Source organism: Sminthopsis crassicaudata, chromosome 3, assembly GCF_048593235.1.
Source record: "Sminthopsis crassicaudata isolate SCR6 chromosome 3, ASM4859323v1, whole genome shotgun sequence".
NCBI classification, from domain to species: domain Eukaryota; kingdom Metazoa; phylum Chordata; class Mammalia; order Dasyuromorphia; family Dasyuridae; genus Sminthopsis; species Sminthopsis crassicaudata.
Window position 1 is genome coordinate 620,114,483 of NC_133619.1, and position 13,249 is coordinate 620,127,731.

Here is a 13,249-nt window from a genome sequence, read left to right on the forward strand (position 1 = left end):
TCCAGATGACAGCTTGTACAGGACCTTGTCTAGTTGCCTCTGTTTCTCTTCTAGGAGTTGGACTAGATAGCCTCTGGGCTTCCTTTCCAGCCCTCTGATTTCCAAGGGTCCTCCCACCTCCATTCTTTTCTCAGGCTCTCAGAAATCTCTAACCCATGGCTGGAGGTCAGGTAGCTTAGTTTGAGTTGGACAGTAGGTCAGGATCCAGGAGGGGGGGGGGGGGGGGCGTGGATAAGGCAGAGGTTACTCTGCTCTAGAAATAAGGACACTGATGTCTCTTTCCCATTTACTTTCTGAATCATCACAGGTGAGTCATTAAATGTCCCCCAAACTTCACATACCTCTCTGAGAACTGGGCACAGAATCCTTGGCCCTTTTAAGGAAGGAGAGCCCAGAGAGATCCGGAGGGCTCAAAGGAGTACATAAAAGGTGGCATCCCCAGGAGCGATCTTGAGGCGGGGAGTAAGGCAGCCCCTCACTGCCTTCAAGTGGGCCATTGCTTTATTTCCCCACAGGAGGCAGAAGGCCATTCAGGTGGATGCCACAGTCTTCACCTGTATCAGCATGCTGGCCCGAGCCATGGGGCCAGGCATCCAGCAGGACATCAAGGAGCTTCTCGAGCCCATGCTGGCTGTGGGCCTGAGGTACGTGTCAAGAAGCACTTTAGGGTGGGCCCAGCAGACAGGGGATCAGGTCTACTCCTTGATGGCAGGTAAAATCTGGCTAAGTCATGAGCAGGCCTACCTTGGACTTCCGAGCCCTACTTTGCTCACTTGCCCAAGATGCCTAATAATATCTGTTTCTGATCGCCTTTGAGGACTAACGGAAAAAGGAAGTGTTTCCCATTGTCAAACATGAACACGGGAGCTTTGGGGTTGAAGCTTGTTGCTTTCTGAACCCTGCCTAACACTCCAGGAACTGTCTCCCCAGCCCTGCCCTGACCGCTGTGCTCTATGACCTGAGCCGACAAATTCCACAGCTGAAGAAAGACATCCAGGACGGCCTGCTCAAGATGCTGTCCCTGGTCCTTATGCACAAACCTCTCCGGCACCCCGGGATGCCCAAGGGCCTGGCCCACCAGTTGGCCTCCCCTAGCCTCACCAGCCTTCCGGAGGCCAGCGATGTAGGGAGTATCACTCTTGCCCTCCGAACCCTTGGTAGCTTTGAATTTGAAGGTAAGACACTGAGCCAGCGGTGGAACTGGGAGCCACAGGCTGGAAAGCAGGCCATGCCAAAGCTTTTCAGAGGGATTGGGTTTCATGTTTTATATCCTTAAAAGGTGTGAAATCAGGGGGTATTGCCAAAGATATAACTGAGGATTATTGAGCTTGTGATAATTAATTCCCGAACCCTAAGGTTTTTGTTTCCTCCTATCCTATATGTGGATTGAGCAGTGCTCCAGAGCAGCATGTGATGGGTCAAGAAACAGTAAAGATGCCCCCCTGGATGGCAGCTTCCCCACAGAGCTGCCTGTTTAATGTGCTTCAATCTGGTGGCTCTGGAAACTTTATCTGTCAGCAGGGACAGTAGCTTGGGTACTTCCCTTAGATAATGATATTCCAGGGCTCTGATGAGCCCTTCCAATGCCCTGGGGAGAGATTGCAGGACAAGAAAGTACACTTAGAACTGTGAGATCCAGGTGGCCGAGCACCACTTACAGCTCCGGGAGAACCATCTTTCTGGGGCTCCCTTACTGTCCCTCCCCTGCTTGCCTTGATGAACACCTAGGCCTGTACCCACATCACATTGCTTTTTGGGTACTTTCTTAGATGCGCTAAGGTCCTTACCCAGAGACTGAGAAATACTGTAATCGTCCTACCTGGGAGCATCTAGAGCAAGCATAGCTAAAACAAGCCACGTAATTTGGAGGGGAGGGGAATCATTTCCCATTCTTCCTTTCTGTTCTTCCTACATGGCACCCTGCCCACTCAGACCAAAGCCACCTTTGGTTTCCCCTCCTAGAAGGAGAATTGTCAGTTAATAAATATTTGTTGAGGGCCTCCTGTGCACCAGGTATTGTGTGTTAAACACTGGGAACACAAGGAAGGGCAAAGGACATTTTTCCTTCAGTCTGATGGGGAAGACTCCTGTAGGTACAGATGAGCTTATATGCAGGACAAAGAGTAAATAAAAAGAGAAGAAAAGCTCTAGAATTAAGGGGAAGAGGGGCAGGCTTCTAGGATTTTATCTGGGACAGGATGAAAGTCAAGAGGTAGAGTTGGGGAAAGCACAGCCTAGATCTTCTTGAAAACTGGATTAGTGGCTGGGAAGTGAAACCTCTGGTGCGTTTGAAATGCCAACTGTCTGCCTGCTGCTCTCCCCTTGTGCACCCAGGCCACTCTCTGACGCAGTTTGTCCGCCACTGTGCCGATCACTTTCTGAACAGCGAGCACAAGGAGATCCGCATGGAGGCAGCCCGCACCTGCTCCCGCCTGCTCACGCCCTCCATCCACCTCATCAGCGGCCACGCCCACGTGGTCAGCCAGACAGCAGTGCAGGTGGTGGCAGATGTGCTCAGCAAGTTGCTGGTGGTTGGAATAACGGACCCAGGTATAGTGTGTTTGTGGAAGGGGAATTTGAAGGGGATGGGGAGGAAGCTGGGCCTGCCCACACCTAGGTACATTGACATTGTCATTTGCAGTATGTTAAGTAGCCATTCACCCTCTGTTCTGTACTAGGTGCCCCTTGAACAGCTTTCCCCAACCTCTATCTCCTGGTCCCTTGTCATCATGGTCCTTGGGTTATTATGCTTACAAGTCTAGAAACTTCCAAATAAAGCAAATCCAAGTTCTTTGACTGGTCAGCCATTTGACTGCCAAAGGGCCCTGGGTTTTGAGTCTGGATCTCGACTTGAGCCCCATTTCTGCTGCTTTGGGCCTATGTAACCACGGGTGCCTTGCACGGCCTCCACGGGATCAGGTGCTGCCTTTGTTAACAATGAGATGGGTGGACTGACTGGTTACTAAGACTTCTAATCCTACATAACTGCAGCTTTCCGTGGCTGTCATCGCTCTTCTGTCCTACTTTATACCTACTGCCCTTGAAGAGAAAAAGATTGGAGCTGTTCTTTTGAACACAGTGTTGTTGTTAAGTAGGCCAGAGGCTTCTCTGCTAAGGAAGAATTGCCTTGATCTATCCTTGAAAGTGAAATAATAATTCTTTCCAGAGGTTTTGAGCTTGACAGCTCCAGCCAGTTCTGGCTGGATTGGCCTCGATGCTTAAAGTAAATCTTTTTTCATTGCCTTTTATTTCCACTGGCAGAAAGAAATCCAGAGGGCCTAATGAGAGAAGGATCACATGAGCTTTCATAGTTGGGCGGATGGTACTGAAGGGGCTTAACAGGGCTTCAGGCCTGGGTAGCTGGAAGCTTGAGGTCACTCCCATTCTTTGAATCACCTGAGTGTGTAACCTTGCATCACTTTGACTCCCCCCCCCATTAGTGGCCTGTGGCCAGTCAGCTGCTGAAGCCTTGCCAATTCTCTCTCCACACCTCTTATCTGTCCCCTTCACTCATCTCCCAAAGCCATCATTCAGGCCTTAGCACCTATTGCCGGCCTCCCTCCTGCAATGGCTCTGAACCCCCTCAAGTCCATCCTCCATTGGGTTGGAGATTAAGATAGGTCTGCCCAAGTCCTGCCCCCACTTGAATCCCACTCTCTGGTCTGTCTTCGCGTCACTCCCCTTCATGCATTATGCTCCGGACAAACTGCTCTTCCAGCTGTTCCCCCATTTTTCATCTCGTGGCTCTGCCCAAGTTTTCTCCTCATGCCTGGGACTTCTTCCTCACCTTCCAAGTTTAGCCCAGTTATTACCTCTTAATCAAAGTTTTCTTTGATCCCCTCAGTTTTTATTGCTTCCTCCTTTCCAAAATTATTTTCTGAAAACTTCTCTTTGGACATAATGTGCCCCCAGTAGACTGTAAGCTCCTTGAAGGCAAAGACTGTTCATAAGTTTTTTGTCTTAGAATCCTCAGTACCTGACACCCAGGAAGCCTCTGTTCTGCACTAGGTGCTCCTCGAACAGCTGTCCCCAACCTCTGTATCCTTCTGGTCCCTTTGTCATCATGGTCCATGATTTCTCTGCTAAGGAAGAATTGCCTTGATCCATCTTTGAAAGTGAAATAATAATTCTTTCCAGAGGTTCTGAGCTTGGCAGCTCAAGTGCCTCTAAGTGTCTGTGAGGTTCACTGGCTTGGAAGAGGTGAGATTGAGTAGGGGGATGCATGGTCAAGCTCTTACTTGTTCTTCCAGACCCTGACATCCGTTACTGTGTCCTGGCCTCCCTGGACGAGCGCTTTGATGCTCACTTGGCCCAGGCAGAGAATCTGCAGGCCTTGTTTGTGGCCCTGAATGATCAGGTGTTTGAGATCCGGGAGCTGGCCATCTGCACCGTAGGCCGCCTCAGCAGCATGAACCCTGCTTTTGTCATGCCTTTCCTGAGGAAGATGCTCATTCAGGTAAAGGGCCTGGCTGGGATCGAGTGCCTCTGAATGGGATTGACCTCTTGGTGGGTTGGGGAAGAAGAGGACTGAGCCCATAAAACAAACATTGAGTCCTGGAGACTGGAAAGTGGTTTTAACCTTATTTGTGATTTTGGAGATTAGGACAAGCACAGATAGACTGAGACCTATGTCCTTGGAAGGAGCTCTCAAATCAGCATGGAGTCACTTAGTAACCTGGGCCTGCAACCCAATGATTTGTTTCAATAATGGTTTGATTGATTGGCTACCTTTAAAAAGGGTCCTAATAGCTCACATTCAAACCTGACTTTAAGCAAGAGTTCCTAATCCCTTTGGCTGACTGGTGAAGACTGAGGACCCCTTCTCAGAATAATGGTTTTAAATGCATAAAATGCAGAGAATTACAAAGGAAACCAATCTTATCAAAATACAACACTCAAAATGTTTTTTAAAAAACAGGGTCATAAAAATCTGTCAAATTACATTGATTAAGCACCTATTATATCCAGACATTGTGCTAAGTACAGGGCTTTCAAAGAAAGACCATTCTCTTCTCTCAAGTAGCTCCCAGCCTAAAAGGAGAAATAACACACAAACAGCTGTGTTCTTATAAAAGAAATTAGAGCTAATCAACAGCAGGAAGGCACTAGTATTTAGGAGAATGAGGAAAGGCTTCTCAGAGTTGGAAAGTTTTGAGCTGAGTCTTACGGAAAGCCAGGAGACAGAGGTGAGGAGGGAGAGTGTTCCATACCTGGGGGTTAGGGGATGGCCAGAGAAAAGGGCTGGAGGTAGAGCCCAGTGTCACTGGGTCACAAAGTCCTTGGAGAGTGCTAAGGGGTTAGAAGTGAAAAATAGGGAAGCAGGTTGTAGAGGGGCTGTAAAAGGCCCCGCAAGAACACTTGCTTCATTTCAAAACTGCATATGCAGTCACATCTGAAGCTAAAGCAGTCCTTGAAGGAGGTACTGCCCTCCCCATTGTGCATATGAAGAAGCAATCCCAGAGATTATCCTGGATTACCCGGCGCTGCTTGTTCTGACTTTAAACTAGGACATCACTGTCTCTTATACATTTCTACCTCTAAGAGCGCTCAGTTTCAAATGAACTGGCTTATTAAGCACATTGTTATGACATTGAGAACAACTGATTGCAGTTTTGCACAAAGTTTGCCACTGTTAGGTCTTGTAGGTGCTAGAGATGTAAAGTAAAAACCATGCAATCTTTGCCCTTTTAGAGCTTATGTTTCTTTGGAGAATGAGACCAGGTGGTCTTAGCAGTAACTGTAGATCCAAGTAGAAGAGGGGGCCTCGGGGATAGCAACAGGAGGGAAGGCTGAAGGAAGACAGGCTTCCTGGAGGAGCCAGCATGAAACTCATGAGAGCTCACGCGGGAAGCAGAGGCAGGTTCAGTGAACTTTATTCCCCAAAGGGCCTGATTTAAAGGAAAAAGAAGTTAGGACAACCTTTGGGACCGTTCTGAGAAGCACTGTCTTATAGCACAAAAGGGACATACTTTGAATTTTTCTCAAAGCCTCAGACAAATTATTCAGTGTCAGTTACTGGGTTGTACAGTGAGAAGCCTGGGGATCCCTGGTTGTGTCCCCAGAAGCTCGTGAACAAAGAAGGATGCAGGATTGGCTGGCAGAAGGCATGGGCTTCCACCCAGGCCTTGCCACTTGCTACCTGAGACTTCACTTACCCCTCTGAAAACAAATGTGGCCACATGAGACCCATCTCAGGGGGCAACTCTCAGGGGAAAGCTGCTGCTTTTACCTCCCGTGTCACCTCTCCCTCCTGTGAGTGTCTGCCACCAGCAATCACTCTCTCCTTTTTGCTGCTGTTTGCCTGTAACCTAAGAAGGATTAAAGGTTGCCAGAGGAAATGAGCTGCCCAGTTTATTGGGTCGGCATCTTCAAATTTATGCTAGGCTCTGATTGCATTTACCGGCCCTCCTCTCCTTTGGAATAAAATGAGTGGAAACTGTGAATGTTATTTTTCTCATACTTTAGAGAGGCTTTTTTTTCAAAGAGAGCAATCATCCAGATGTTTATGGGAGTGTTTCTCTGTGGAGTTAAAAACTTAATTGAGTTAATCAGCCTTAACTTGGTGAATCTCAATGGAGATCATCCTGTATGGTTTCTGATTTTTGCCCCTATGCTTCATGGGCCAAGAAAACCCTACTGATTTTTGCAATTACATTTTAAATCTTGTGGGTTCCCTAGCTTCTTCCATAGTGGTTTGACATAGCAGCTACCTGCTACGGTGCCCATTCCTTTTAAAATGGCATTGCCTCCAAGAGAGGCCCTTCCTCATCGTTGCAGAGCCCTGCCCTCCCCTGCTATGGCTGCTTGTCCAGCAGTCAGAGTTCAGTGCCATCAGGCTGTCCTCCCAAGCCGGCGTAAAAGAGAAAGGGTTTCTCTCCCAGTGTCAGCTTGTCATAGGCCCCTCTGGCAGTCTTTGAGGACCCACAGTGGCCCTGCCTAAATCCTGTTTGCCTCTGCTCTCTCTGAGGAAACCCTCTCTCCTAGAATTTCCTTTGCTGTAACGAAACATCCTTTCCTTCAGATTTTGACCGAGCTGGAACACAGTGGAGTTGGAAGAATCAAGGAGCAGAGTGCCCGAATGCTGGGGCACTTGGTTTCCAATGCCCCCCGGCTTATTCGTCCCTACATGGAGCCTATTCTGAAGGTAGAGGAGGCCTGGGCAGTGGTCACCTTTTTGTCTCGCTGTGGAAGCTTTTCCTTTGCTGATGTAACTCACCCTCTATGGGGATGTGCTCTCAGTCAGTGTCGAATGGCAGATAGCTGGCTGTCTAATCTCTGCCATCACGCTCAAGGGGGCAAGGTCCACGCAGAAACCCTCACACACATACCAGCTGTGTGACTTCAAACGAGGCACTTGGCTCTCCGTGCCCCGGGCCGCGTCTAATAATACTGGGGCGCAAAGCCCAGGTAGGGCCATGCATTGGAAGATGGAGTTTCCCCCACTGGAATTCTCTAGGGCAGGGCTCAAACTACGGCCCATGGGCCAGATGTGGCCGCTGAGGGCGTTTATGCGCCCGCCGGGTTATGGCAAATGGGCTGAGGGGCGGAGACAGAGTGTGAGCTCTTGTTTTCACTATAGTCCGGCCCTCCAACAATCTGAGGGACAGTGAACTGGCCCCTATTTAAAAAGTTTGAGGACCACTGCTCTAGGGTAATGAATTTTGGTTTAAAAAAGAAGGATAGTCAGCAAACCCCAAGATGTGAAGGGAATGAATTGGGCCAGAAATAGTTACCAAAAGATGGAAGGTATGTTTTGAAATCTGAACATGTTAAAGTATCACGGACCATTTCCTAACATTTAAATCTATGTAAATTACCATCCAAACATTATTTATAGGAGTGAGATGCAATTATTTTCACATTCTGTTACTCTCAGCTGTCAGTCTTATAGTCTTGGGAGGGAAGTCTATCTTTGTGCCAGATAGACTCTCATAGGAAAGCCTGAAAAATGTCAATTGCACATGGTTGGGTTGGTCCATTAGGATGTGAGCATCAAATACAAACTGATACAAGAAGATGCCTCTTTGGTGGGTAGTGAGCTGTCTGCTTTTTTTCATGTGTTCCCTAGGCTTTAATTCTGAAGCTGAAAGATCCAGACCCTGACCCAAACCCGGGGGTGATCAATAATGTCTTGGCTACGATAGGAGAGCTGGCACAGGTAAGAGTGCCCTGCTGCTTGTTCTCCAAGGGGCTTCCAGCCTCGGGCTTTCAACCCTGCACCTGGGTCAGTGTGTAGAGGAGTTCCATGGAAGCCCCTCCCTCCCTTCTTGCAGGTGAGTGGCCTGGAAATGCGGAAATGGGTGGATGAGCTCTTTATCATCATCATGGACATGCTGCAGGACTCCTCTCTTCTGGCCAAGAGGCAGGCAAGTGCTTCCGTTCTTTGGCCATATGGGGAAAGGGAACTGGTGGGGAATAATGGGGGGAGGGGATGGAAGAGATAGGAGGGCTGAGGAGAAAAATCCTGGCACCAGGAGGCAGGGCCTTTTGGGAACAGGCCCTTTTAAACTGGGGCCTGTTCTTTATGACCTCACCAGATCACACTGAGTCAGTTCAGTACCTCCTATGTGCCAGATCCAATGCTGATGTGGGAGATAAAAATACAAAGACTGAGACAATCTCTGCTTACAAGAGTTTATGTTCTGATGGAGAAGACAGTGTAAATATAAAGTGTATAAATACAGATCTGTACAAAACAGTTAAATTGTTCTGAAGCCCAGTCCCATCTGCCATTTCCCCACTCAAGAAAATCTGCAGGGCTCCCGATTGCCCCTGGGGTTTGGTATGCAGGGGGTGTCCCTAGAGCTCTGAGCCTGGATTCTCTTCAGCTGGGATCCTGCTGGGTGAGTCACTGTCATTTGGGAAGATCTCAGGAGCCCTTACCTCCTAGGGTGCTATGGGGATCAAATGGGGCCATACGTGTAGAGGTTGTGACTCAGTGCCTGGCCCCCAGGAGGGTCTTGATAAATGCCGAGTTCCTTCCTTCCCAAAGCCCAGTCTGGCCTATTGCCCCTGGGCTCTCTTCGTGCAGTCTGCATTCTAGATGCCCTGGGCCTCCTTGCTGCTCCCTGAGCTCAGCACCCCATCTCTCCCTAGCCCCAGGCCTTGTGTTCCCTCCCGTCTTGGAGTCCCCAGTCTCTTTCTAAGCTTAGTTCTCATGTGTTCTTCTGCAGGTGACCTTCCCTGATTCCTTTAGTTGTCAGTGCTTGCTCCCTCTCTCCTCGGATAAGTCTGTCTATACCTGTCTCTTTCCAGATTAAGCAGGGACTTTGGTGCTTTATTCCCAAAGACTTTCATATATTAGGTTTTTTTTTTTTTTTTTTTTTTTTATTGATATTTTTTTTTAATTATATATATATATATATATTTTATAATATTATCCCTTGTATTCATTTTTCCAATTTACCCCCCCTCCCTCTATTCCCTCCCCCCGACGACAGGCAATACCATACATTTTACATGTGTTACAATATAGTCTAGGTACAATACATGTGTGCGAATATCACTTTCTTGTTGCACAATAAACATTAGAATCCGAAGGTACATGCAACCTGGGCAGACAGATATTAGTGCTAACAATTTTCATTCCCCTCCCAGTGTTTCTTCTCTGGGTGCAGCTACCTCTGTCCATCATTGATCAACTGGAAGTGAGTTGGATCTTCTTTATGTTGAAGATTTCCACTTCCATCAGAATACATCCTCATACAGCATTGTTGTTGAAGTGTACAGTGATCTTCTGGTTCTGCTCATTTCACTCAGCATCAGTTGATTTAAGTCTCTCCAGGCCTCTCTGTATTCCTCCTGCTGGTCATTTCTTACCGAGCAATAATATTCCATAACCTTCATATACCACAATTTACCCAACCATTCTCCAACTGATGGACATCCATTCATCCTCCAGTTTCTAGCTACAACAAAAAGAGCTGCCACAAACATTTTGGCACATATATGTCTCTTTCCGCTCTTTAGTATTTCTTTGGGATATAATCCCAGTAGTAGCGCTGCTGGGTCAAAGGGTATGCACAGTTTGATAACTTTTTGGGCATAATTCCAGATTGCTCTCCAGAATGGCTGGATTCTTTCACAACTCCACCAGCAATGTATTAGTGTCCCAGTTTCCCCACATCCCCTCCAACATTTGTCATTATTTGTTCCTGTCATCTTAGCCAATCTGACAGGTGTGTAGTGGTATCTCAGAGTGGTCTTAATTTGCATTTCTCTGATCAGTAGTGATTTGGAACACTCTTTCATGTGAGTGGATATAGTTTCAATTTCTTCCTCTGAGAATTGTCTGTTCATATCCCTTGACCATTTATCAATTGGAGAATGGTTCGGTTTCTTATAAATTTGGGTCAGTTCTCTATATATTTTGGAAATGAGACCTTTGTCAGAACCTTTGTTTTTAAAAATATTTTCCCAATTTGTTATTTCCCTTCTAATCTTGTTTGCATTAGTATTATTTGTACAGAAACTTTTTAGTTTGATGTAATCAAAATCTTCTATTTTGTGATCAATAATGATCTCTAGTTCTCCTCTGGTCGTAAATTCCTTCCTCCTCCACAAGTCTGAGAGGTAGATTATCCTCTGTTCCTCTAATCTATTTATTATCTCCCTCTTTATGCCTAAATCATGGACCCATTTTGATCTTATCTTGGTATATGGTGTTAAGTGTGGATCCATATCTAATTTCTGCCATACTAATTTCCAGTTTTCCCAACAGTTTTTTCCGAATAATGAATTTTTATCCCTAATGTTGGAATCTTTGGGTTTGTCAAAGATTAGATTGCTATAGATGTACCCTTTTTTGTCCTTTGTATCTAATCTGTTCCACTGATCTACCGGTCTATTTTGTAGCCAATACCAAATGGTTTTGGTGACTGCTGCTATATAATATAGCTTTAGATCAGGTACACTTAGACCACCTTCCTCTGAGTTTTTTTTCATTAGTTCCCTTGCAATTCTTGACCTTTTATTCTTCCATATGAATTTTGTTGTTATTTTTTCTAGGTCATTAAAATAGTTTCTTGGGAGTCTGATTGGTATAGCACTAAATAAATAGATTAGTTTGGGGAGTATTGTCATCTTTATTATATTCGCTCGGCCTATCCAAGAGCACTGAATGTCTTTCCAATTATTTAAATCTGATTTTATTTTTGTGGCAAGTGTTTTGTAATTTTTCTCATATAATTCCTGACTTTTCTTTGGTAGATGGATTCCCAAATATTTTATACTCTCAACATTTGTTTGGAATGGAATTTCTCTTTGTATCTCTTGCTGTTGCATTTTGTTAGTGATATATAAAAATGCCGAGGATTTATGTGGATTTATTTTGTATCCTGCCACTTTGCTGAAATTTTGAATTATTTCTAGTAGCTTTTTAGCAGAGTCTTTGGGGTTCTCTAAGTATACCATCATGTCATCTGCAAAAAGTGATAGTTTGATTTCCTCATTTCCTACTCTAATTCCTTGAATCTCTTTCTCGGCTCTTATTGCCGAGGCTAGCGTTTCTAGTACTATATTGAATAGTAATGGTGATAGTGGGCAACCTTGTTTCACTCCTGATCTTACTGGGAAAGGTTGCAGTTTATTTCTATTGCATATTATGCTTACTGACGGTCTTAAATATATACTCCTGATTATTCTAAGGAATAATCCATTTATTCCTATACTCTCAAGAGTTTTTAGTAGGAATGGATGTTGGATTTTGTCAAATGCTTTTTCTGCATCTATTGAGATGATCATATGGTTCTTATTAATTTGATTATTAATATGGTCAATTATATTAATAGTTTTCCTAATATTAAACCAGCCCTGCATTCCTGGAATAAATCCTACTTGATCATAGTGTATTATCTTGGAGATGATTTTCTGAAGTCTTTTTGCTAATATCTTATTTAAGATTTTAGCATCAATATTCATTAAGGAGATTGGTCTATAATTTTCTTTCTCAGTTTTCGATCTACCAGGTTTAGGTATCAGTACCATGTCTGTGTCATAAAAGGAGTTTGGTAGGACTCCTTCATCCCCTATTTTTTCAAATAATTTATATAACATTGGGGCTAATTGTTCTTTAAATGTTTGGTAGAATTCACATGTGAATCCATCTGGCCCTGGGGATTTTTTCCTGGGGAGTTGATTAATAGCTTGTTCTATTTCTTTTTCTGAAATGGGACTATTTAAGCAATTTATCTCCTCCTCTGTTAATCTAGGGAGCCTATATTTTTGGAGAAAGTCATCCATTTCACTTAAGTTATCAAATTTATTGGCATAAAGTTGGGCAAAGTAACTCCTTATTATTTCTCTAATTTCCTCTTCATTGGTGGAAAGATCCCCCTTTTCATTTGTAAGACTATCAATTTGATTTTCCTCTTTCTTTTTTTTGATCAAATTTACCAAAGGTTTATCTATTTTATTGGCTTTTTCATAAAACCAACTCTTGGTTTTATTTATTAATTCAATAGTTTTTTTACTTTCAATTTTATTGATTTCTCCTTTTAATTTTTGTATTTCGAGTTTAATTTTTGGTTGGGGGTTTATAATTTGGTCTTTTTCTAGCCTTTTAAGTTGTAAGCCCAATTCGTTAATCTTCTCTTTCTCAATTTTCTTCAAATAAGCCTCTAAAGATATAAAATTTCCCCTTATTACTGCTTTAGCTGCATCCCAAAGATTTTGATATGATGTCTCATCATTATCATTATCTTGGGTGAAATTGTTAATTGTTTCTATAATTTGCTCTTTCACCCAGTCATTCTTTAATATGAGATTATTCAGTTTCCAATTACTTTTTGGTCTATTTACCCCTAACTTTTTACTGAATGTAGCTTTTATTGCATTGTGATCTGAGAAGAAGGCATTTATTATTTCTGCCTTCCTACATTTAATTTTGAGATCTTTATGTCCTAATATATGGTCAATTTTTGTATAGGATCCATGAACTGCTGAGAAGAAAGTATATTCCTTCCTATTGCCATTCAGTTTTCTCCAAAGGTCTATCATACCTAGTTTTTCTAATGTTCTATTTACTTTTTTAATTTCTTTCTTGTTTGTTTTGTGGTTTGATTTGTCTAAATCTGAGAGTGCAAGGTTGAGATCTCCCACTATTATAGTTTTACTGTCTATTTCTTCTTGCAGTTCTCTTAACTTTTCCTTTAGAAAGTTAGATGCTATACCACTTGGTGCATATATGTTTAGTATTGATATGGCTTCATTATTTATGCTACCTTTTCCTTCCTTGTCTCTTTTAATTAGA

The 13,249-nt window shown here is 44.2% G+C and overlaps 1 protein-coding gene across 1 annotated transcript in view; it reads left to right on the plus strand.

The window, feature by feature from the left end:
• MTOR (mechanistic target of rapamycin kinase) overlaps positions 1-13,249 on the plus strand; it is a 110,924-nt gene that overhangs the window by 11,103 nt on the left and 86,572 nt on the right. The window contains exons 10-16 of the mRNA XM_074306285.1: positions 516-644; positions 931-1,175; positions 2,335-2,550; positions 4,251-4,456; positions 7,022-7,144; positions 8,069-8,158; positions 8,274-8,366. Of these exons, the coding sequence (XP_074162386.1) occupies positions 516-644; positions 931-1,175; positions 2,335-2,550; positions 4,251-4,456; positions 7,022-7,144; positions 8,069-8,158; positions 8,274-8,366 (1,102 nt within the window). The remainder of the gene's footprint in view (positions 1-515; positions 645-930; positions 1,176-2,334; positions 2,551-4,250; positions 4,457-7,021; positions 7,145-8,068; positions 8,159-8,273; positions 8,367-13,249) is intronic.